General features: G+C 35.0%; 6 protein-coding genes across 18 annotated transcripts; 2 read left to right on the plus strand and 4 right to left on the minus strand.

Moving 5' to 3' along the window:
• Positions 1–40: 40 nt before the first annotated feature.
• On the minus strand, positions 41–1,843 carry LOC142542239 (protein STRICTOSIDINE SYNTHASE-LIKE 13-like). Its single transcript, XM_075648757.1, has 4 exons — positions 1,315–1,843; positions 942–1,229; positions 674–841; positions 41–576 (listed from the first exon to the last, which is right to left on the minus strand). The coding sequence occupies exons 1-4, from the start codon at positions 1,683–1,685 to the stop codon at positions 168–170; spliced, it is 1,236 nt and encodes a 411-aa protein (XP_075504872.1). The 5' UTR covers positions 1,686–1,843; the 3' UTR covers positions 41–167.
• Positions 1,844–5,508: 3,665 nt separating this feature from the next.
• On the plus strand, positions 5,509–7,480 carry LOC142542240 (B-box zinc finger protein 25-like). Its single transcript, XM_075648758.1, has 4 exons — positions 5,509–5,820; positions 5,906–6,125; positions 6,344–6,655; positions 7,047–7,480. The coding sequence occupies exons 2-4, from the start codon at positions 5,943–5,945 to the stop codon at positions 7,275–7,277; spliced, it is 726 nt and encodes a 241-aa protein (XP_075504873.1). The 5' UTR covers positions 5,509–5,820; positions 5,906–5,942; the 3' UTR covers positions 7,278–7,480.
• A 114-nt stretch (positions 7,481–7,594) lies between these two features.
• On the minus strand, positions 7,595–10,059 carry LOC142542241 (putative fructokinase-4). Its single transcript, XM_075648759.1, has 4 exons — positions 9,528–10,059; positions 8,618–8,950; positions 8,161–8,277; positions 7,595–8,019 (listed from the first exon to the last, which is right to left on the minus strand). Exons 1-4 carry the CDS (start codon positions 9,936–9,938, stop codon positions 7,891–7,893), a joined length of 990 nt encoding a protein of 329 aa, XP_075504874.1. The 5' UTR covers positions 9,939–10,059; the 3' UTR covers positions 7,595–7,890.
• Positions 10,060–11,694: 1,635 nt separating this feature from the next.
• LOC142542242 (protein FAR-RED ELONGATED HYPOCOTYL 3-like) lies at positions 11,695–14,622 on the minus strand. Of its 2 annotated transcripts, none has more exons than XM_075648761.1 (3): positions 14,394–14,622; positions 13,202–13,925; positions 11,695–12,105 (listed from the first exon to the last, which is right to left on the minus strand). In XM_075648761.1, exons 2-3 carry the CDS (start codon positions 13,673–13,675, stop codon positions 11,905–11,907), a joined length of 675 nt encoding a protein of 224 aa, XP_075504876.1. In that variant the 5' UTR covers positions 13,676–13,925; positions 14,394–14,622; the 3' UTR covers positions 11,695–11,904. The 2 variants fall into 2 exon arrangements, with proteins under 2 accessions (XP_075504876.1, XP_075504875.1); XM_075648760.1 differs by having other exon boundaries at positions 14,387–14,622.
• Positions 14,623–15,404: 782 nt separating this feature from the next.
• On the minus strand, positions 15,405–16,364 carry LOC142542243 (calmodulin-like protein 3). The gene has a single exon (XM_075648762.1). It carries the CDS (start codon positions 16,153–16,155, stop codon positions 15,535–15,537), a length of 621 nt encoding a protein of 206 aa, XP_075504877.1. The 5' UTR covers positions 16,156–16,364; the 3' UTR covers positions 15,405–15,534.
• A 929-nt stretch (positions 16,365–17,293) lies between these two features.
• On the plus strand, positions 17,294–21,081 carry LOC142542244 (uncharacterized). Of its 12 annotated transcripts, XM_075648765.1 has the most exons (7): positions 17,294–17,423; positions 17,566–17,627; positions 18,404–18,467; positions 19,021–19,140; positions 19,332–19,389; positions 20,349–20,457; positions 20,735–21,081. In XM_075648765.1, exons 1-6 carry the CDS (start codon positions 17,408–17,410, stop codon positions 20,428–20,430), a joined length of 402 nt encoding a protein of 133 aa, XP_075504880.1. In that variant the 5' UTR covers positions 17,294–17,407; the 3' UTR covers positions 20,431–20,457; positions 20,735–21,081. The 12 variants fall into 12 exon arrangements, 6 of the variants coding, with proteins under 6 accessions (XP_075504880.1, XP_075504878.1, XP_075504879.1 ...); XM_075648763.1 differs by having other exon boundaries at positions 19,473–21,081; XM_075648764.1 differs by having other exon boundaries at positions 20,349–21,081.
• The last annotated feature ends 1,219 nt before the right edge of the window (positions 21,082–22,300 follow it).

Below are 22,300 nucleotides of genomic sequence, written 5' to 3' on the forward strand. Positions count from 1 at the left end.
TCGAACCAATCATCCTCACATTGTAATTTATAAAATAATAAAAGGCATTAATAATCTAATTATATGAAAAACAAAGAACAAATTATAGATTAAGATTGACAGAGAATAAACAGATCAGAATTACATATTTTATCTAACAACAGATTGGATCAAATTCACACACATAACTAAATTTGTAGAGGATAAGGAAGAGTTGTAATATGGTTGTGCGCCACAGTTCCTATCCAAAGCTTCCCATTTACCTCTTTCACTTCGCTCACCAACTTCATCACCACACCTTCCTTGTCTTCAAGAACATCCAAAATGTCCCCTTCATCACTCAACTTTGATATCGCAGTGTACATTCTCATTCCCGCCATTCTAGCCAAGTATCTCATCGGGATAGGTAACCGGAAGTACACGCTTCTCAGCCATGGGTTGTGGACTAGAGTCTCTTGTACACGAGTCCTGCAACAGTCTATCGCCACCCAATATTCACCTTTATCGTTTATTCTCACGTTATCAGGGAATCCTGGTAGATTTGCAACAAGTTGTGTTGTGCCCATTTTCGGACCCTTTAAGAAGTACTTCATGATCCTGTAACATGATTAGAAATCCCGATCGCATTATGTTCTAGTGTACGGGGACACAGATATCATAATAACAAAGAACTTAGTAATAATACTGTGCTCGCCTGCAATTTGTAGTTTCCGTGTATAGTAGAAAAGATTGGTCTTTTGAGAGCTGGACTCCATTAGGAAATGCTAATCCTTCCAACACAACATGTGTTGTTTTTGTTGGAGGGTCATATCTGAGAAGTCTCCCACTTGCTTCCCCTTCCAACAAGATGAAGAAATGGTTCCTGCATTCAAGATTCTGTTAATTAGTCGTGAAACTTGTGGTACCAAATCCGTTTTGGTGGTGAACTTTAGGGTCGAATGGTTCCATGTACATGAACTTACACCCTATTGTACTTCTTGCTAGTATCTGTGAAGAAGATGGATCCATTGCTATGAATATCAAGGTCGTTAGCAAAAAGAATAGGCGTGCCATCATCGACTTGCGTCGCCAAAGGAGTGGCCAGGCCTCCTTCGGGACCTACAACAAGTAGGCCATAGTAAGCATCTGCAATATACAGGTTTCCGGTTTCCATGTCGAACCTCAGGCCGAGGGGACGCCCACAATCTGACTCGAGCTTCCATTGCTTCGCTGTTGTTGAATCGACACCTTTTGCACATAGTTTCTCAGACCTGCAGACAAGGTTGCATAAAAATGGTTACCTGTCCATACTTTTTGCGCTTATATTTGATATATTGTCTCCAAAAATGAGCTTACCAAGTAGGTGTAACTAGTGCAAATGTTTCCCACCCAACATCTTCCCCCATCCACCTAACCACACGCCCATCAGCTAGTCCAGCATATGGACCACGACCCCGAGAATCAAATTCCAACGATTCGGGCCCGAAAACGTCATCCTTAAACTCCAATCTCCCTAGTCCAAGCCGGCTCCGGTTATCCCCCGGCCAAATCTCCATGACTTGATGGTAAAGTGCGATGTCGTTCTTTACCGGCCTAAAGTCTTTTCCCCCGACCGGACTCAACCCGAACGGGTCCATAACCATAAAGCTTAAGACTAAAACAAATAGTACTAGATATGGATGCTGAAATAGAATCCCATCTTTTATTTGAAATGTTCTTTTCTCCATTTGGGAGGAAGAAACGTGTGTCTTGTGCCACTGTTTTGCAGCAATTCATGTCGAGTAATGTATGTGAAACGGTAATATAGGATTTGGACTCTTTAAATTCATGTGAGAATTGTGAGGCATTTTGTGGTTTGGGAGTAGATTCTTCATGGTTTTGGTGTTTATTTTTTTTTTTTTACAGAAAAAATTTGACAAATATATAAATAAATATATCAAAATTGTACATAAATTAGTATCAGCTTATTATCGATACGGTTGATAGATAACGTATCAAAATTATAACTTCGAGGGTTGACCAAAAATGTTATTTTAGTTGTGTTATAATTTAAATATCATTATAAGTGAAATATCGCATTATTATTAACTTATTATAGTCATTAGGAACACTCGCATGAGATGATAGGGATTTATTATTTATTAATGACAAAAAATTGTGATACAGATATCTTATTTGGGTCATCTATGAAAAAGTATTACTTTTTATACTAAGATTATTATTTTTTATTGTGAATATCGATAAAGTTGATCCGTCTCACAAATAAAGATTCGTGAGACCGTCTCACAAGAGACCTAATCTTTATTAATTACTATACAAAGATTTAATAATTCACAATTTAACATTTTTTTTTGAAATCAAATTCAGAAAACTAATATGATTTTAATTTTTGATAAAATCTCATAGTATTAAATCTATGATGGTTTCGTTTCTGCAATAATTTAAAGATGATATGTATGTATATTTTCGATTTTGACAATATATATTGTCAGATGTCTTCGTCATTCCATTATTTTTGTTGTTTTAACAAATTTAATTTTTCCGACGTGATTTTTAGTGTCACGTCAACACTCTTGATGAAAAATAATTAAAATTGTCAAAAATCAAAAAATATAATACGAAAATTAAAATTTGATAAGATAAATAACTAAAAACAAAACTCACTCGTAAAGCTAAAATACAATTTTCTTTTTCCAAATTGTAATCATAAATGATGCATATTCCAAAACGTTACGGTTTGGGTTGATTAAATTTATTTATTTTTCTTTTTAATATATTAATTTTATTCACATAAGCCAAAAATTGAATCTTTACAGAGAGTTTATATTTTTTCTCCGAAAATTTAGATATTATAATAAAGAAATATATTTTGTCAATTTAATTATCATTCGTGTTTGCTGTGTTAAAGTCTGAATGGAGAGAAAAATATATCGGAGCACTATCACATACACATTAATTACTAGTTAATCGTCATGCAACAGGGCTAGTTGACCAGCAGGTCCACCGAACACTTGTCTTATTGACCCAGGAAATCTCATGTACATTCAGTTTTTCCAGTGCCGAAGCTCTCAAAGAAAGATGTCCGAGAACTACGACAACTGGGAAAGATGGGTAGGAGCAAGGTTACACAGACGACTTGCTTTGAGCCACTCCCGGACCCCAAGTATTCAAGGTCTATCGAACTAAATGGACAAACATTACTGATCATCTTTAGACTATTCAGATCCGAATGTTTGAAGATCATCTATAAAAGATCAATTCATGTTTCAGATAGAAGACGCACTTTACGCGATCAATTCTTGCTATTAGAAGCTCTACTGAAAATATCTGAAGCACAATATATGCTGGGAGCAAGGCGTTTTATATTGCAGGGGATGGAAATGGAGACGACCACATGCAGATTCAAGGTCCATCATCATATTCAACCAATTGTTTTAAATTTTGATTGAATGATTTTTTTTGGGATAGAAAGATATGTTACATGTTTGCTGATTCTCTGAGATATTTGCTGATGACATCCGAGGGATAATCTACATAAATATGTGTTGAAAATTATATAGCCTTCGGAACAATTCCGGCTAAAAAAAAATTATTTTCGATCAAATCGAACCACAGCGGAAGCCATTACATAATTTCATAAATTATAATCGAATATATGAATATAAATTAACTATGAATTTTAAAAAAATCTACTAGAAAACTAACCTCTTGTAGTTTTCCCCTTTTCACGAATCGGAGATGCGTAGAAACCACAGCCTTCCAGTACGATCCTTCCTATCGACGGTAGTGTGTGCGCACTCAAAAAACACAAAAGCTAGAAATCAAACTTTTATTTTATTCTCTGCTCTATTTTCAACTCATGAAAAAATAGAGAATGAGTTGTATCTGTTTTTTGTGCTTTTAAAAGACTACCTAGGATCCTATATATAATATCCAACTCAAGAGGCAAAATCCCAATCTAATTGAGATTCAAAAAACCATCGGCCATATCTTACTTTTGGATATTACCATAATAATCCAAATATATAATTATCTCATAATTATAATTTGATATAATTAATATCTCATAATCAATTATATTTATCTTCAAACTCTTGGAGTTATGGAAACATTTTTCCATATCCACACATGATTTCTAAATTGCATTTTTTTTAATCCGTCATTAATTTGAAAGACGTATCGGGGACTATGGACTCATAATTAGAAGCTCAAATAAATTAAATAAACAATCAAAATCTTTAATTAATTTATCTAATTTATTAATTCCATAATTACTCCACTAAAAATATGGAATTGCACTCTTCTTCATTATGAAATATCTCACTCTACAAAATTGAGCAGTCAATTGATATAATCATTACATATGGATTAATCCTCCATAGACAATTCGTAATTGAAGCTATGAATTTTTCGTTTACCTCTTTAATTACTTCTTCTCCTCATTTACCATTAATTCACTAGTGAGTGGTTTAATTTATAATTTAATTATAAATTACTTGGGCCCAACACTCAGTTCCAGAATTAATAAATGAGGGAATCGTTTTTCTACTTCTCGCAAGAAGGAATGGATTCCATGTCTGTGAATTCATATTCCCAGCCATTTATTTCAAATATAAATCTAAAATGCAAGTAATGAAAACAATGCACAATTGCAAATTTTAAACAAGCAAATTAAGAATCATATTGAAATGAACAGGAGTTTATAATCACATCAGGATTAAGATGTCCATATATGATCATCTTATGATTTAAATAGAATTTCATATTAACAACGGAATTTATTATGAAATATCTAATTAAATCGGTCCTAGTCCTACATAATCTCATTATATATAAATGTCCTCATCTAGATATCTCTACATCGACGTTCCGGATAAGACAGTCACATTCATAATGTTAATGGGCCGCATTAGTGATGTTTTAATTAAGATATACTTTAATTATTTTAATAACGGACTTAATTTAAATTTATTATCCATAATTTTAATCCTCGTGTATATATAACTTTTATATATACTAAAATCATGATTACATCCAATAAACTAGGGAATTTTACTATGATATTCATGACAATAATATTTTATGCAAATATGTTCAATAATAAATGTCGTTTTTATTAATAATAAAAACATAATCTAATTATAATGCTTCAAGGGCACTATCCCCAACTATATGTTGTCTCCGAGAAATTTTTATGGAATTCTTTGTGATGAATTGTGCTATATTGAATGATTTTATTATATTGAATAAAAAGAATATAACCATCGATTTAAAAAAAGCTCGAAAAACCTGAACAATTGCCGATCAACTAATTTCATTAAATGCATTATCTTTGCCAACCAGAGGGCAGAGAATTGGTAGTATTCAATCCATCAAATAAAATTTGAATCTGTGGATTTTTTGTTTCAAAATAAGATAAGATAAAAATATTACATGTTGGTAGTGGCGAGTTATCGATCACAGAATTATACATATGCCCGGCTTCATAAATCATAATGCCTCGCAACTCAAGGGTCACGCACATGTGTTTGACCTCACAGATTCCTTGCTGTCTTAATTATGGCCAAGCATTTGATTCTCAAATCTTAATCCTTATCTGAATCGTCCGCCAGCCACTTCTCTTTCTGGTCCTCGCAGATTCTTCTTTCTTCTTCCATCTGCTGTTCTTTCTTGTCTTGTTTTCTTACTTTATTGGCAACATTTGTCATTCAGAAAGAGATTTGTTCTGGTTCATGTATTTCTCTGTCTGAACTCAAATTCCAATCCAGATTTCGGGTCAGATATTTTATTCGACCAATCGCGTATTTTGACAGGGACCCTTCATTCCAAAACTTGATCTTGTGGTGTATTTCTTGAATATTGGTATAGAACCATGATAAATGTTTAGTGATAAGGGTTATGGGATCTGATTTTATTGGTAGCTGATTTTTGCTGTTATTCTTGATAGTGAAAAGAATTGAGCCCATCATCATCATCATCATAATATGAAGATTCGGTGCGATGTGTGTGAGAAGGCAGAAGCAAGCGTGATATGCTGCGCAGATGAGGCGGCACTGTGTGCGAAATGTGATGTTGAAGTTCATGCGGCGAACAAGCTTGCCAGCAAACACCAGAGGCTGCTTCTCCAATCCCTCTCCAACAAGCTCCCTCCCTGTGACATTTGCCAAGTACGTGGTTCCCCTATTTTTGTTGCATTGTATGCTCATCGATTGGGACTAAAGTGATTTTGGATCACCATACTGTAGCAATCCCCGTTAGCCTGTTCGAGAGGAGAAAAACTTGCATCATCTTTTACGTTTGACGCCTTAAATTTATTTCCCCGCTGACTTTGGTGCTTGAACTTTGAAGTTGATTCCTATGTTTTGTGGTCATTGATCATGTATAGGAGAAGGCAGCTTTCATTTTCTGTGTGGAGGACAGAGCACTCTTCTGTAAGGACTGTGATGAACCTATTCACGCAAACGCCCTTGCTGCGAACCACCAGAGGTTTTTAGCCACGGGAATACGTGTGGCGTTGAGCAGCTCCAACTGTGACAAAGAAAATTTGAAAAATCCAATTGAGCCTAATCCCCCAAAGTCGAATCCACGGCAGAATGTTGCAAAAATGATGGCACATCATGTTCCGGGCATAACATCACCGCCATCTTGGGCTGTTGATGATTTTCTACAATTTTCTGATTACGATTCATCGGATAAGGTAAAATACCAACTCCTTATGTGTATACATGTCTTTATTTGATGGATAGATTGTTTTCTTCCAAGAAAGATTCACAAATAAGTGTCAACGAATTCATCCAGGGGGAGTAGGGAGTTTCAAGGTGGCAAAGTATGGAGATCTAGAAAAAAAAATTATGACATATATATCTGGCTCTTGTTGCCTAAATCCACCGAGATTTAGTCTTGTAGCAAAGTTTCTCATTTCGGGATTTTTTCTCGTGAAAAATTCCGAGTTTTAGTCTTCAAACGTAGTTTTTCATTTCAATGGGTCGTAGAGTTTTTTTTACAACATATCTTCCGTTGCCCCCCTAGTCAAAATTATTGGTTCTGCTTATTTTCATAAAGATGCTAAAGTATCAGTACATCTGCAGAAGGAGCAACTCGAGTTTAATGAGCTCGACTGGTTGACAGAGATGAATATGTTCGGTGAACGAATACATCAAGAGGCAATGGCTGCAGCTGAAGTCCCTCAGCTGCGCATGTCGCAGCCAAGTTACGCAACTTCTCATCGATCAGGCAAATGGCACATGCCTAACAAGAAGCCTAGAATCGAAATCCCCGAAGATGATGAAGAGTTCTTCACAGTTCCTGATCTGGGTTGAATCTTAATAATCACATATGAGAAACACTTGGGAGTTTCAATGCTAAAATTGCATACTAAAGTGGCTGGTTAATATGTGTAATAAGTGAAGGAAGCATTCATTCGGGCGCGTGTCTGCAGTTGTAAGGTTACTGATATTTGTTGCTTAATTATTCCAAACTTGGTAGATCTAAATTTTTCGTGAGTGAAGTTTTCTTTCCCTTATGGTTGATATGTGCCCCTTTACCCCTTGAAATGTTGGATATCAAGTAAAACAGGAGAGGATTGGTTTATCAGATGCATTGGAAGAAAAATATTCTCTCCCCCTTTCCTTAAAAAAAATCTTAATATTATTGCAGTTTTCAGCATGGTACTTAATTCAAACACTTTCAAGATTGGATTCTTGTCGTTATAATGTTCAAGCATTTTATGTCCCTTAACATGCTAAAACAACCTTATACAAATACACATATATGTAGACATTATAATGCATATCTACCAAAACTTAGGGGGAAAAAACGAGAATCTCAACACGTGAGATTGGTATAGCCATCCCATTTTGATTGCGATGATTAAATAAAGAAAAGAAAAGAAAAGAAAATTGAATTTGTGTTTGCATTATGTTATTGTATCAATTAAGCTTCCTTGGTAAGATTGAGGATATCTGAGTGCGTAGGAAGAGCTGGGATTGCTCCCCTCTTGGTGGTTGTTATAGCTCCACATGCAGAAGCGTATTTGAGCACTTCCTTCAATCTCCCTTCATCCTGACATTATCAATTAAACAATATCATCAGGCACAAGACAGATTCAGAAGGATATCAAATCTCCTCGAAAAGGTTATTCGTATTCACCTCTCTTAATGTAAAAAAACCCAACAAAGAAAATCCAAGATTATTAATTGTTACCTGGATAATGGAGTGGTCATCAACAATCTTGCACAGAAGGGCTCCCACAAAAGAATCTCCAGCTCCAGTTGTGTCCACTGTTTCCACACGGTATGCATCCACTGATCCGCGAAAACTCTGCAGAGTATTTTAATATTGAATCATACATTCAGGAAATATTTCATCCGGCCCGCTGTTTCATTCATGAGGTAGATATTTGTACTGTATTATTATATTGTTTAATTTATAATATGACAAAATCATATTTTTTCCGGGTCCATCGTATTCTTTCATCTAAAATAATGCATGCTTATTCAGAAACAGGGCCGCCTCGTTTTAATATCTCCACCACTTAAAATATCCCACTACTACCCACCAATTAAAATGTATATACTATTATTCACTATCGAAATATCTTCTAACATATCTTTTTTGCATAGTTAGAAATAAAAATATCATTAAACTTTAAATTAATTACCTGGGTGTAGTATCGGCATCCCATTTCTCCAAGGGTAACTAAAAGAAGCTTCAAATCATCGTGCCATAAAGACAAGGCGGATTCATCATCGATCTTATTGCTGCCAGTAAGGAATTCCAGTTCAACATCACTAACTTTAATCACATCCGCCTTGTTCCATATGCTCATTATTTGAACTCGTGCCTCCTCCTCTGATGGCCAAAGGGGTAGCCGGAGGTTCGGGTCGTACGAGAGCAAAGCCCCGGCTTGCTTCGCCACTTCCATCGCCTTCAGATGAGCCGATCGGCATGGCTCAACGATCAAGCTTATTGATCCATAATGGAACACTTTAGCCTATGTACATGAACGACAAACTTTTAGAATCATGAATTTTCTTGATGGATTAATATTAGGATACCCGTCATAAATTGAAATGTAAAAAAAATATTTGAACACATTTTTAGGCAACAAGAATCAGAGACAAACTTGGTAAAATTACATAATTTATCAAACAATAGATGGTTGGTGGGTGCTGGGATTAGGTAAGCTGCCAAAAAAACCTCAGAGCACACACACAAAAACATACATGTATACACACAAAAATATGTCGTACGTTAAATATTCTAAAGTAAGAAGCGGCTCAACTTGACTAGATTCGAACGCCACACTGGGTAGAATCTGTATTATTAAACAGAATCTAACTGATCTTTTTGCTTAAACCCATTTCAAAATATTGTTAATCTCAACCTGGATAGGGAAGAAATCATATGGGTCCACTTCCAGCTAATTTGTTTTTTTTCTTTGCAGAAATTATTTTACAAAATAAAATTAACCTGATATTAATCGATCGAACAAAAAAATCTTAGCAATATTTTGGATTTTAGTATCGATAATATACACATAAAACAAGTCAATTCGAACGAGTACTGACAGATCTAATAAGGTCGAGGTTCAACTCATCGGGGGTTAGCAGCATATCAGCACTGGGATTCCTATAGAACATGAACTCACGCTCCCCGTCGGCGCGTAGGGTCACGAAGGCCAACGCCGTGCGTGCTCCCGTATCGAAACTAACTCCCTCGGCCGTCACTCCGTTCTCCGTCAGGATCCCGGCGAGCATGTGACCGAACTCGTCGTCGCCAAGCTTCCCAACGAAGGCAGCTCTCCCTCCCAGCCTGGACACCGCGATCGCCACGTTGGCAGGGGCTCCGCCGGGGGCTTTCAGGAACCCCGGCGCCTCCGCCAGAGAAACGCCGGAGACTGTGGGGACAAAGTCTATCAACATCTCACCAAAACTCACGATCAAACCACTCCCGCAACCGCCGTCGACAGTTCCTGCCATTGCTGCCGTCGAAAAAGAACACAGAAAATGGAAAAATCGGAGGTATACTGATATAAGTAACAGTCTGAATCTGTGTCCGCGGAGAAGAATGGGATGGCAAAGCAGTTTATATTGATAGAGATGAAGGTGGTAGGGACTACGTAGCAAGTAGAATTAGAATGGGAAAAGTTGTCTTTTATCTGATAAAAAGAGGATTTAAATTAATTAATTAATTATCCAAAATCGAGATAATATTTTTTTGGTGATTTTAAGAATGATAATAATAATCAAAATTAAGAAAAAAAAAATCGATGAATAATTTAAAAGTAAAAAAAAACATAATTATCCTTACCAAGATCTTCTTCATGTGTGATTATTAAATAATGGTAATGACTTCGTAACTAAAATACTTTATGTCCTTAAAGAATATAGATATTGTATTATTTTCAATTTTAATAATTAATTAACTGTAAGAAATAGTTAATGCAATTAAAAATATATATATTCATGCGAATAAACTTATGGCTAGTTATTATTATGTCAAACAAGCAATTATTTCTACCAACATCTAAAAAGTAAAAATGGACTTCCCCGATAATTTCTCGAATCCATCCATCATCCACGGTATTTGACTATATAACTTCGGCCAACATTTTTAATCGTGGCAAAAACCGGCCAACATTTTAATCGTGGCAGAAACTTGCATGAGACGATCTCACGAGTCGTATTTTGTGAGACGGATCTCTTATTTGGATAATCCATGAAAAAGTCTTACTTGTTATGCTAAGAGTATTACTTTTTGTTGTGAATATCGGTAGGGTTGACCCGTCTTACAGATAAAGATTCGTGAGACCGTCTCACAAGAGACCTACTCTTTAATAGTACGTCAATAATCATACAAAAATACGAACCCAACAATAACAAAATTAATTTTTAAAATAAAAGTGTTATCTAGTATTTATCTTATTATAAGTTTATAGAATTTATAAGATGCTTAAAAATTGAATTATCCTTAAAAAAAAAAAAACAAGTTGGTATTATCTTTTTTTTAAAAATATATTTATATATTTTTATTAGATCTCCGTAGTTTATTTATTTTATAATATCAGCTAACACTTTCAAGTAAATAAAGTGACAAGTTCTAAGCATTTCATAAGATGTTGTAGACACCTTGAATCCAAGCCCAAAAAATCACCAGGAAACTAATAAAAGGATTCGGGGTTTAACGTAAATTGAAGATTGGATAGTAAATTACCGGGACAAGTGAGGAGAGCCCGTTTAAGACAATTAATTCGGAGCAAAAAGGAATCAAATAATTGAGAGAAAAATGTAAAGAGAATCAAGTAAAGTAGAATTGTACCAGTTTTTGAGCGGCGGAATTATTCGGGCAGTTGAACTCAAGAAATTCGACAGGTAGCCCGAATAATTTCGTGCGATCAACTCAAGAAATTTGACATGTAGCTCGAATAATTTATCGCGCACGCACACGCACACGCATATATGTATGTACATGTATTTTTGGAACAATTATTTGCTTAATTCTTTCATGCATTTGAAAGTTGTTAAAATGGAAAGGCATTAGCCATTCATAATTGAATATCAAGCTCAACTGACAACTCCATACTCGTATGATGATCATTACTTGTATCCCATTTACATTGACATACAGACTTCGGATCAATGCTTTCTGTCTTGATAGGTTATTATTTGGTATTCTCGAGCAAAAGCTAGAAAGTTTGGTGTAAAACACGAATAATCATCAAAAGAATTATTTGGATACACAAATCAAGAAGATTTTATTAATCAGAGCTCTGTAAATTTATCAAACTTAAATTTCAGTCTCGTTACATGTTAAGCCGCCACCGTCATAATTATTACACTATTATATACAACACAATTAGAAAGACGTAGAGATAGATGATGAACAACACGATGCTCATCCATCTACTGTTAATATGCACTAAACAATCAGAAAATAATGGGATTGCTAATCTCTGGATTCCAACTTCTTCACATTGTTTAAAGCAGTTTGAATCTTCTTCGACGATGACTGATTATGCTCTTCGATATGCTCACAAACCATATCCAGTTGCCTCTTGTAGGTCGCAGCTTGTCTTTCAAATGTTTCCGCTCGATTCTTCGCATTAGCCAGCTGCAAGGACAGCTCCCGGATTTTTTCGGCTTCACTCTACACAAATGTAAAAGATGAAGAAATTGAAGAGAAATTATCTGAAATTTGAGACAAGTTAATCTTTACAGCACAGCATGGATTCAGTGAAAATGCACACACGGTATCATGTACTGTCTATGCAATCTAGCGCTTCTTGTTGTTGTTCCTCCCATACAAAAAATTATTAGTAACGATGCAATTCGGATAATTTAAACCATAAGAGAGGTTAAGCCCTTCTGATAATTAAACCAACTTCCAACTAGTGAAAATTGAAAAGACTCAAAGGCTTTGTACCAAAAACTAGAACCGTATATAGTAATTACACAATCATATATTTTAAACCATAGTCGTCGAAGCACCACATATTGATGTTGTGCCACATACACAGATGTACATTTAACTGAAAGCAATTTTTCGAACCAACATACTTTATCACCTAATGCCTCAATGCTACGATGAAATAAGATTTTTAAATGTATAACTATAGAATTATTATTGGACTTCATCGGCGCTAAAGAGAAGAAGAATATGAAAAGCAAATAAACGATGCAATCACAAGTAAATGATAACACTTGGGCAACTAACCAAGCATCAACAAATAAATAAGCTTTTGAGCATCGAGATAGGACACTGATACTGGAATCTAAACAGTCAGGTAAAAATTTAACAGATCGACGGCAGAAAAAAAGATTCATCTTTTAGAAGAATTTTCTTCTTTGTATTCTTACATACGATCACCAACAACTGCTATCTGAACAGCAAGATATACTGTATTCAACAATGTTCAACATAATTAGACAAAAATTTAATAATTTTGATCTTTGCCAGAAGATGCAATGATAGTTCCTAATATTGGTCGAAAAAAAAATCCAATGTAACAAGAAATTGTGGAGCTTATAATTCAATTCTCTAAATCTTGTTCGCTTAAGTTTTAGCAGAACCTTATTTACATGTATAGCATCAGATTGTAATGGATTATATAAACTTAGCAGAATTTTTAAATACAGCGCCAATATAGAACCTCTTAACAATTTTTGATACTCCATCACGTTTCTTTCAACCATAATTTACTATTAGGTGTGAGTAAGTAAGTATAAGCAAGCAAGATACTTACCGGTGAATCTAATGCACCACAACTTCCATAAGCATTAGAAGCTAAAATTGCTTGTCCAGATTTCTTCGAGGGCTTAACATATGGCGGGGCCATCTCATGATTATGCTCCTTCTCAAATCTCGACACCTTCCATTGACCACTACTATCACACAAGTAAGATATTGTTGCTTTGCATCCTGTTCGAGTATCCGCCTTTTTATAACCCGAACCATTAACATCTGCTTTGTCATCTTTAACCCCTTCTTTCGAACAACAATATGCCTTTGATCTAACCCTTCGAGTTCCCATAAAATAGTACTGCTTTCCTCTGCGTACATTAAAACCCATAGCTTGGGCGTAGTCACAATATAACATGTATGCCTCTTCCTCACTATACACAACTTGTTCTAACAGCTTTTTTTCAAGTTCATGAATGCGAGCTTCATTTGATCCCTCATTCATATCAACCACTTCTCCACCAGATCGTGCATTCATAGCCACCTCTTCTTCACTGTCTCTACATACGGCTTCATGCACTTGCAAGACTCTGCAGACATTTCTGGCAATTCCCACAAACCAAAATCTTAAAATCAATCTTGAGAAGAATTCAGCAAAACTTTCACCGGGAACAAACAAATCCACGCTCTGAATTTCAGAAATACTAAAAAAAATCCAAATATAATATGGATAACATTCCCCCTACCGCTATCCAGCTGGAGTAGCACAGTGCAAAGATGGAATAGTCCTGCAACAAATTGTACGATAAGCCAATGTAAGTGGCTGCTATGATTGCGGCAGAAAGTGATGGTGTTGAGCAGAGCTGCACATTCATTTCACAAACCCCCGAAAAAAAAAATCCTCCACCTCTATTTTATTCCATGAAAATGTAAAAAGAAAGCCACCAGTTCAATTTATTTCTTCTCTAAAAATTAATTAGTAAAAGAATAGAAACCGAATAAACAGTGGCAGGGACAGACTAAATACAAGCCTTCAGAATATTCAAATTTTCACGGGCATTGTTTAAAAATTATACCTTTAACTCCAAAACAGAGAAAATTCCAGTGATGAAAATAACATCTAATTACCAAAATAATCGGAATATTAATCGTCTCCGGGTAATAATTCAGTCGTCGGTAGAAAAAAAAAAACACACATGAATTCAATTCAATCATAAAAATACATGGATAAAAGAAAATGGCGACAAACATTTAACCTGAAGAGAAACCCGACATGCGTTAGGCTCAATTGTTGAAGTTAGCACCGCGGGCGGCGGCGGAGGACGAGTTGGCGGGGGTGGAATAATTGGAACGATATCTGAAATGAGGTGGCGTTTTCTGATTCGCGAGATCCAAAGGTCCGGCTTTCTAGACCGGCTCCACCTGGGTTTAGCCTCTGGGCTTCATCGACACGGGCCGGGTTTTCGCTTTCACATTGTCTTTTCCATATTATATTTTTAATAATTTGTAATGTAATATCAACAATTATTTTACTTTAATAATATATAATCTTAATTGTACTTTAAGGATGATCCTTTTGTGCATTGTTTTGTAGTCCAACATCTCTGATCAAATCATGCAATTATTATAGGATCCAGATTTGAGTGCAGAACTTCAGCTGAAGAAACGTCTTAGTGCTGCATATCGAGAGCAGCTGAGGTTATATCCATTAAGAAATCTTGAATTGGTCGACTTTGGTTTCTAGGCAAACTCCTAGCTGTTAATATGTTATCAGATGGAGCCGTGGATGTTTTTAAAGAATTGGCCGTTCGCTGAATTGTCCAAACCATGGCATTGCAATCATTTACAGTACCTTTGAATTTGGCAAAGAGAGATGATGAAAGCAAATATTTGCGAAAGGAATCCGGATAGAAATGACGCATGTGCTTCTTGGATCCAATGGAGAAAATTAGCTATTAATTCGACCTGTATTGCCAAGGCCATCGTACATGCTCAAGAATTCAGCATCTGTAGATTAGCTTGTATATTTATTTATCTGTTGTTGCTGTCAGTTCGACAACATTATTGAGAAATAAATGGTTTCATAAGTTTTTGTAAAGCTGTAATGAATGACAAAGCTGAATAACAAGTGATTGTATTATATGGTTATGTGATAAAATGAATCTGAGTTGGAACATTGCTTATAGATTGGTCATTCATACAACAGCAATCTTCTTTGAAACAAAGTAATAGCCAACACAATTAAGATCCTCGGAAAACATTCAAAGTTCATTAATAAGCTGACAAAATCCAATCTTTGCCCGGAAATACATCGAATCCACCGCATTGTTCCATCGACTGGATTTCTTAATCCAACCCACAAAAGATTAATGAATAAATGAATTGGTCCTGACTGATTCAAAGGAATCCTCCTCCCCCTTTCATCATCATCTGAAACTCCTTAAAATCGACGAAACCATCTCCATCCACATCCACCTTCATTATCATCTTCTTGCAATCCTCAGCACCCCCTCCTGACTTCAATCCAAGGGACCCCAACACATATTTCAGCTCATCCACGCTGATAAAACCATCTCGGTCCCGGTCGAAAACGTCGAATGCCTCTCTCATATCTTCCTCCTCGTGCCTCTCATCCACGATGTTTCCGTACAAATTCCCGAACTCATCAATATCAACACATCCATCTAAGTTGACATCGATCTTCTCTATCATCTGTCTCAGCTCCTTCTCCGGGATCAAGATTCCCATGTTCTCCAACGACTCGTTCAGCTCCTCCTTGGTGATCCTCCCGTCCCCGTTCCGATCAAACATCTGGAACACCCTCTTGAGCTCACTCGCGTCCATTCGACGTGAAACGTCAGCCAATGGTGACACGGGGCTTTTCTGGCTATATTGCTGCTGCGATAACAGGTGCCAAGAAAAGGGGAAGTAGGCCCTCAATTTCTTGGGTATCAAGTACAAGAAAACGGTGTTCAAGAGCTTGTACACGAGGAAATTCCACAAAAAAATGGCTGGCATCGCTCAATATTTTATATTTAGCTTGAAAAAACAAACCCAATCGTATGGTGTGAGTTATACGGGTTTGTTGAGAAAAAATCGGAGAGCTGGGAACTTGGGGAGATAGAAATGGCTGGAGCAAAGAGAATGCTGAGTAGAAAAATAGACAGAGAGAAATTTCAATGTTCTTCTTTGGACAAGAGGGATCCCCTTCCCCTACATATGCTGCCAGAAACAGAGGAGTAGAAGTAGTGGAATTTTTTAATTAAAAGCGCGTTGATATAATTGCGCATTTGTGGCGGCAACTTTCCTACAACGATGGGCGACTTTTTAATATGAGTCTTTTAAACAACTAGCCGTGGACAGCGGAAGACACGGCCAAGCAAGAGGCCGGCCGATGGGAAGCAAACATATAATAAACAATGTAGGGTTGTTTAACATAGAAGTACGAAAAATAATTAAATTGTGTGTATCATATTTAATTGTTGTGTGCATGTGTGGACAACACGAATTCACAAAATGCAGCGAAATGTTTTAATTTAACACAAAATAAACTTTAATAAGTAGAATACGAGATTTTAAAATATGCACAAGTATTTATATTTGTACGGTGTCTTGTGAAAAAATTTTCACTTAAAATTTGGAACATGTTTACGGAGACAAATGTTAGTGACACTTATGAAAACTATCTTCCTTAACAAATCAAGGAAATAAATTGCATCTAAAATAAACCAAACTCAAAGCCACAAATGCAACTACAACATCGCCTAAAACGAAGTCACGAATAATTTTTCAACCAACACTGTACACGAATGTTGTCTTCGAATGTCTCCAACAATACACAACAACAAAGTAACGTGAGTCAATCATACAAACTCTTCACTGAACTAAATCGACGTTCTTCGTGCTGAGTTTCTCTGCTGTCCGTTTTATCTCTGAAAAAACCATGCACCGTCCCAACGCTGATCTCTTATTTATATATATTTTTTGACCTAGAGTCTATTTCATAAAAGTACCTTACATTATATGAAACAATAGTTTTATTAAGACAAACTCTTTTCATTGATGAATAAGATATTCTTTTCAAACAACAAACGTGTGATTACATAATGAGAGAAATGAGTGGACCCATATTGGAAATACAACCAAATCCTACGTTGAAAATATATGGAAAAGATCATGGGATTTATAAAATGAAACATTTTGGGTAAAATTCAAAACAAATTCTCAATTGGGCGAGCCTTTGCCCATATTTGATTCACATTCATTCTGAATGGACCTAAAATCAGGTATTGCTAACCCTTTGACATGTGAATGTATTGTTGTAACTTGTAAGGAAGATTGTAGGCTTTTTATAGTGTGTATAAATGATTATCCTTTTGGTTCAAATTGAGTTATGAGAATATTTTGGCTTTGATTTGTGCCTTACAGGATTATATGGGAATGTTTTTTACTTTTGTGCTGGGAGATGCCGCCATAATTCTGAGAGTGTGGTATGCTTTCATTTGCGATTTCTTGGTCTATTTAACTATGTTAGTGACATTGTTCAAAGCATTAAAGAAGTGATAATCGTTCCATAAAAAAAAGAAGTGGTGATAATTTTATTTGGCTATCTGATGTACTGATATTGGCCGTAGTCAAGCCATTCTCTTTGGACGGTGCTGTAATAGTTACGGTGAAAAGAGTGATCTTGATGTTTTTGTTTCACCCAAATTGTATTTATTTTCTTTTTCAGTATTACAGGCTTCTTCCCTTTATTTTTTGCTTACTTTTTGACAATTAATTTACTAACTCATTCTTCATTTTTAAGAATGTATCTAATCAATCTAAAATGGCTGTCAGATATTTTATCCTCGAAGAGAGAACATCTCCTCACCGCTATCAGAGATCTATCGACTGCTGTAAAAAACATATTGTTTGAGACAATTATTCTTGTTTAAAATTTAAAATGAACCTGAACGTGATGTAGTTTCAGGTTGTCTACGAAGTGGAACTTTCTACAGAATGCAAAAGGCCAATGTACTTCTGTTTTGTGTTATAAGCAGAGAGTTATTGTGATTTGTATGGCCTCATTTTTTTGTGTGTGAACAGTCTGAGTTGAACTCACTGATGTTGAGGATTTTGATTCTCTTTTTTTGTTTAATTTTTGATGTTCTGAAGTAACATTGATCAATGTGTGTTCTTCGATTCTTATGAATTTCTGAACCATATTTCTTACTGATATCATAGAATGTAAAATAGCATTTGATATTCTTTTATGATATTTCAGGTGCATGAAAATGCTTATTTGAGTGAATATCATCATTGTTTTACCATACCATCAAATTCATCAGGTTTGCGCATGAATAGTTTTAACATACAAGGAAATGAAGATTACAAGCACATCTTTCTGATGGTTGATAATTAACTTGTCCCCCCATTTAGCCCTTTCCCGGTTCTCTAAGTTAAACATGAATCCGCTTTTTTTTTTTTTAGCCTGTACTAGGTTCAGAATGCAATTTGCCAAAAAAGGCTTTTTTTTGCTTTGATTTTGAACATCATCCTCCAATGGGTCATTTTTACTTTCCATGTTTTTACCTTATTTGGTTGTTTCTGATTTTTAAGACTTTACAAGGGGATATTGCAGATTTTACATTTATGCAATTAATTATTTCTGGATGTGTTAATTTTGTTGCTTCGATTGGGGGACCTTATGTGATTTTGTGTCTGCTTTTTTTGGGGTGTCAGTGTACTTTATATAATCAAGCATGAGATTGGGATTACCATGTATCTTGTATTTGGGGCATTAAATTGTTAAGCCAATAAGCTTCCAATTTATTTTGAAAGATGAAGCTGCCTTGTGTAGTTTTTGTCTGGAACTCTACGGACTTTCTTCATATCTGCTAGGATTGTACGAAATAGATGCTAATTCTTTAAGGATTCAAGTGCGTGCAGGCAGCCAAAATCTTTCCCATGGCATGACTGTTGGAGATGCTAACCGAAGTTGCTACTTTTGTCCAGCCTATGGTTTACCTGAAGTAACTTTTTCTTAGATTTACACTTGGGTCTTTGAAACATGTCTCGTTTTGTGCTACTTCAAGTTGCTTTATGTTTGAGGATAGCTTTTGTGGGCTGTTATGTTTGAAAAAGTTATTGCATGTGAGGTTCTACCTAACAATGAACTGTTCATACTAAATGATAGTTAATTTTAATCACAGGATCTTCTGGTACACAAGTAAAAGCAAGACTGGTTGGGATCAATATCATTATAGGAAGGTAAGATAATGCATTTTTGGATAAAGAAAACAACCTTAAAGATTGCATATCCTAAACTGTAATATTTTTTCTCCACGTGATAGTCAAGGGGAATCGTGTGATTCAGTTTGCAAGTCTAATGGACAATCTTGTGTGTCCAACAAACTGGCGCTGCTTAATCAGTGTGAAATATAAGCTTAATTCTTCTCAATCTTGTTACTTGAACTCAGAAATCTATCTTGGTATGATGATTGTTGCTCATGAATCTTTATTAACATTAACGACTTAATTTTTTCTTTTACCAGATTTGAGTTTTTTGCTCATTAAAATTTTGCCAGATGACATGGATTTGTGTCATGGGAGATACTGTTTGTATCATTTGTTTTTAGTGAATCATAGTTTTACGTTTCATGTTTCTTATGTGAATGCATGCTTAGTTAGGGTGGGAATGGAAAAGAAAGGAAGAGAAGAGAGATGGTGTATTTTTATGTTTGGGAGTTGATAAAGAAAAGAAAGGAAATAAGTTTTATTTATTTGAAAACAATTTTTTGTGTTAGTGTTTCATTCCATTTTTGGAAGGAAATAATTTTGAATGTGGAGAAGGAAGTTTTCTCTCAATTTCCTTTCTTTTCTCTTCCTCAAAAAACTTCCAAACAAAATTTTTTAAAACTTTTCCACCCTAATCTTTTCCTTTCCTTCCATTTCCATACTACTAAACGAATGGTTAACAGCATATGGATCGTTCTCTGAATACGATGATTGGCCATCATATGGTATGCATTTGAGATTCTAGCATTGCTTCAACTTTCTTCCTGTTTTGCAAACATGACCTCCGGGAGAGACTGAAAAAAAAAAGGTTCTTAACATTTTAAGATCACGTGATGCATTTTCATACTTCACATATCAACTACTATTCCGGACTCCTCACGTCATCTCAGTTAAGTACTTGTAATTCTATGATTTTCTTTTGTGATAAGTAGCATTCAAAAATACATGAGCTGCAAAGGTTCCTGTTTGTCAAGCGTTGGAGGCTTGGAGCTGGTCAACCAGCTGAAGTTGTAGATGATGCCCGAAACATATGGTACCATTGTTATTTTATGTCCACGAATCAGTCCTTGATAAGAAGCATATTTTTGAATTTGAGCCCAGTAAATTTATCTTCGGATTCGAGTCATACAAAAATATTTGTAACATGTAATTACTGATTTTACTTGTTTGTTTGGTTTAGAGGTGCTTCAGGAAGCTGGAGGACATGACAAAGCAACATCATCTTTAAAAATTCACGCGATTACTCATATTTCGCGCAATATTTAACTCAACAATTTTTTACTTTTCCTAATTGGCTTCCTGTATATCCAGAATCCAGGCGCTTGCTTGTTCACGAAGACACCATCTGTGCTTTCTTGCAGTGGTTCACATAGGCATACAAAGAGGCTTTGCCCTTGTGCATAAAGAGTCTTCTTTTTTCATTTGATTTGATGAATAACTCCATTAACAAAGGGGCTGGCAATCAATTTACCCTGTGTTTAACCACGGCGTTGGAGACGAAGGCTCGCAGTGATGATTTACACTTTTAACTGAAGTTCCTTAGACATTTGTATAATTTTCGTTAGGTGACAACTTGTTTTTCAATTCCATATGCTTTAACACCTTAGTTCCAAATCAGATTACAAATATATTTGGAAATAGAAGAAGCGAACCACGATTGAGTTTTACGCTGTGTAGAGCTCAATTTTAAGCATGAACTTGAGTGCAATCAATCATCTTCGATCTTGAAGTACTATTTGAACTTGAATGAGTAGTTTCAAGCTCTCAATCCAGTATGAAATCAAAAAGACTAATTTAATTCCACTTGTTATGATTATTATAATACGCATTAATTTGTGAAATTAGGGAATAAACTTCCAATTTTCTTTTTCTTTTTTTTAAAGAATGTAGAACTTCCAATTTCAGCTCCATGAAGGTGAATTTATTTTAGAATAGCTTAGAACTTAGAAATATTAAAATTTAATAACTATCCGAATTAACTTGTAAATCTAATAACTAAAGAAGTTACGAGTTTCTTAGCGACTCAATGCTACTTGCATTATAATCGAGTTTTAAAAAAGAAATTTGATTCCAAAATCTTTGAAATTTTATGCTCGAATCCCATCTTAACAATTCTCCCCACAAAAATGAAATATTATATATATATATATATATATACTAGGAATGATCACGTGCATCGCACGTGGTGATTAATAATGAAAAATATAATAACGAGATTTAGATAATTTTTAAAATCGTTTGAATAACATCTTGTTTATGAGTATTTATTAATCTAAATTTATCAAAATACAATAAATAAAAATACACCATGACGATAAATCAAATATATTCACTTATTTATATAACATTTTTCAATTTACATGATTATAACATAATGACAGCTCTCTCATATTAACAAAGATATTTTGCATCCAAATATCATTCACAATGAAAAACAATATAAATAAAATTAAGAGAATAGTAAATTTTACTAAAACCAAAATCACAATGTATTTAAATGGAGTGCATATAGTGATTGTCAAATAAAATTATCTTAATTAACTAAATTATCATAATGATGTTAAAATAAAACTCATAAACTTGTTATTAAGTTAAATATCAATTGTGTTTTTGCTAACTTTTAACTCATTGCGAATTTTGTTCAACTTTTTCCTTTTATAGAATAGATATTACAAATCAACTCAAATATTTTAAACGGTATAGTAGCTCAATCGTCATGATTCGATCGATGTATCCAACAAGGACAATTATTGCATTCCAACAATATCAATAATTACACTAATTGCAATCTATGAGAATCGATCTCATGACTTTGACTCTTATATATACCAATTGTAAGATCATACATTTGTCGATTTACCAAAAGTTATAACTGGGGTAACGA

This window comes from Primulina tabacum, chromosome 4 (genome assembly GCF_025594145.1).
Source record: "Primulina tabacum isolate GXHZ01 chromosome 4, ASM2559414v2, whole genome shotgun sequence".
Taxonomy (NCBI): domain Eukaryota; kingdom Viridiplantae; phylum Streptophyta; class Magnoliopsida; order Lamiales; family Gesneriaceae; genus Primulina; species Primulina tabacum.

What these genes read in the sequence shown, in the direction of transcription:
- LOC142542244 (XM_075648763.1), top strand. An exon ending in GCCATAATTCTGAGAGTGTG is followed by an intron (nt 17,628 to 18,403) that starts GTATGCTTTCAT and finishes ATGATATTTCAG; the next exon opens with GTGCATGAAAATGCTTATTT. An exon ending in CTACTTTTGTCCAGCCTATG is followed by an intron (nt 19,141 to 19,331) that starts GTTTACCTGAAG and finishes TTTTAATCACAG; the next exon opens with GATCTTCTGGTACACAAGTA.
- LOC142542241 (XM_075648759.1), bottom strand. Translation starts at nt 9,938, where the DNA reads ATGGCAGGAACTGTCGACGGCGGTTGCGGGAGTGGTTTGATCGTGAGT. An exon ending in ACCTCGACCTTATTAGATCT is followed by an intron (nt 8,951 to 9,527) that starts GTCAGTACTCGT and finishes TCATGTACATAG; the next exon opens with GCTAAAGTGTTCCATTATGG. An exon ending in GATGCCGATACTACACCCAG is followed by an intron (nt 8,278 to 8,617) that starts GTAATTAATTTA and finishes AATACTCTGCAG; the next exon opens with AGTTTTCGCGGATCAGTGGA.
- LOC142542243 (XM_075648762.1), bottom strand. Translation starts at nt 16,155, where the DNA reads ATGCCAGCCATTTTTTTGTGGAATTTCCTCGTGTACAAGCTCTTGAAC.
- LOC142542239 (XM_075648757.1), bottom strand. Translation starts at nt 1,685, where the DNA reads ATGGAGAAAAGAACATTTCAAATAAAAGATGGGATTCTATTTCAGCAT. An exon ending in GCACTAGTTACACCTACTTG is followed by an intron (nt 1,230 to 1,314) that starts GTAAGCTCATTT and finishes CCTTGTCTGCAG; the next exon opens with GTCTGAGAAACTATGTGCAA. An exon ending in AGCAAGAAGTACAATAGGGT is followed by an intron (nt 842 to 941) that starts GTAAGTTCATGT and finishes TCTTGAATGCAG; the next exon opens with GAACCATTTCTTCATCTTGT.
- LOC142542242 (XM_075648761.1), bottom strand. Translation starts at nt 13,675, where the DNA reads ATGAATGCACGATCTGGTGGAGAAGTGGTTGATATGAATGAGGGATCA. An exon ending in GTGGTGCATTAGATTCACCG is followed by an intron (nt 12,106 to 13,201) that starts GTAAGTATCTTG and finishes ACATTTGTGTAG; the next exon opens with AGTGAAGCCGAAAAAATCCG.
- LOC142542240 (XM_075648758.1), top strand. Translation starts at nt 5,943, where the DNA reads ATGAAGATTCGGTGCGATGTGTGTGAGAAGGCAGAAGCAAGCGTGATA. An exon ending in CTCCCTGTGACATTTGCCAA is followed by an intron (nt 6,126 to 6,343) that starts GTACGTGGTTCC and finishes GATCATGTATAG; the next exon opens with GAGAAGGCAGCTTTCATTTT. An exon ending in ATTACGATTCATCGGATAAG is followed by an intron (nt 6,656 to 7,046) that starts GTAAAATACCAA and finishes GTACATCTGCAG; the next exon opens with AAGGAGCAACTCGAGTTTAA.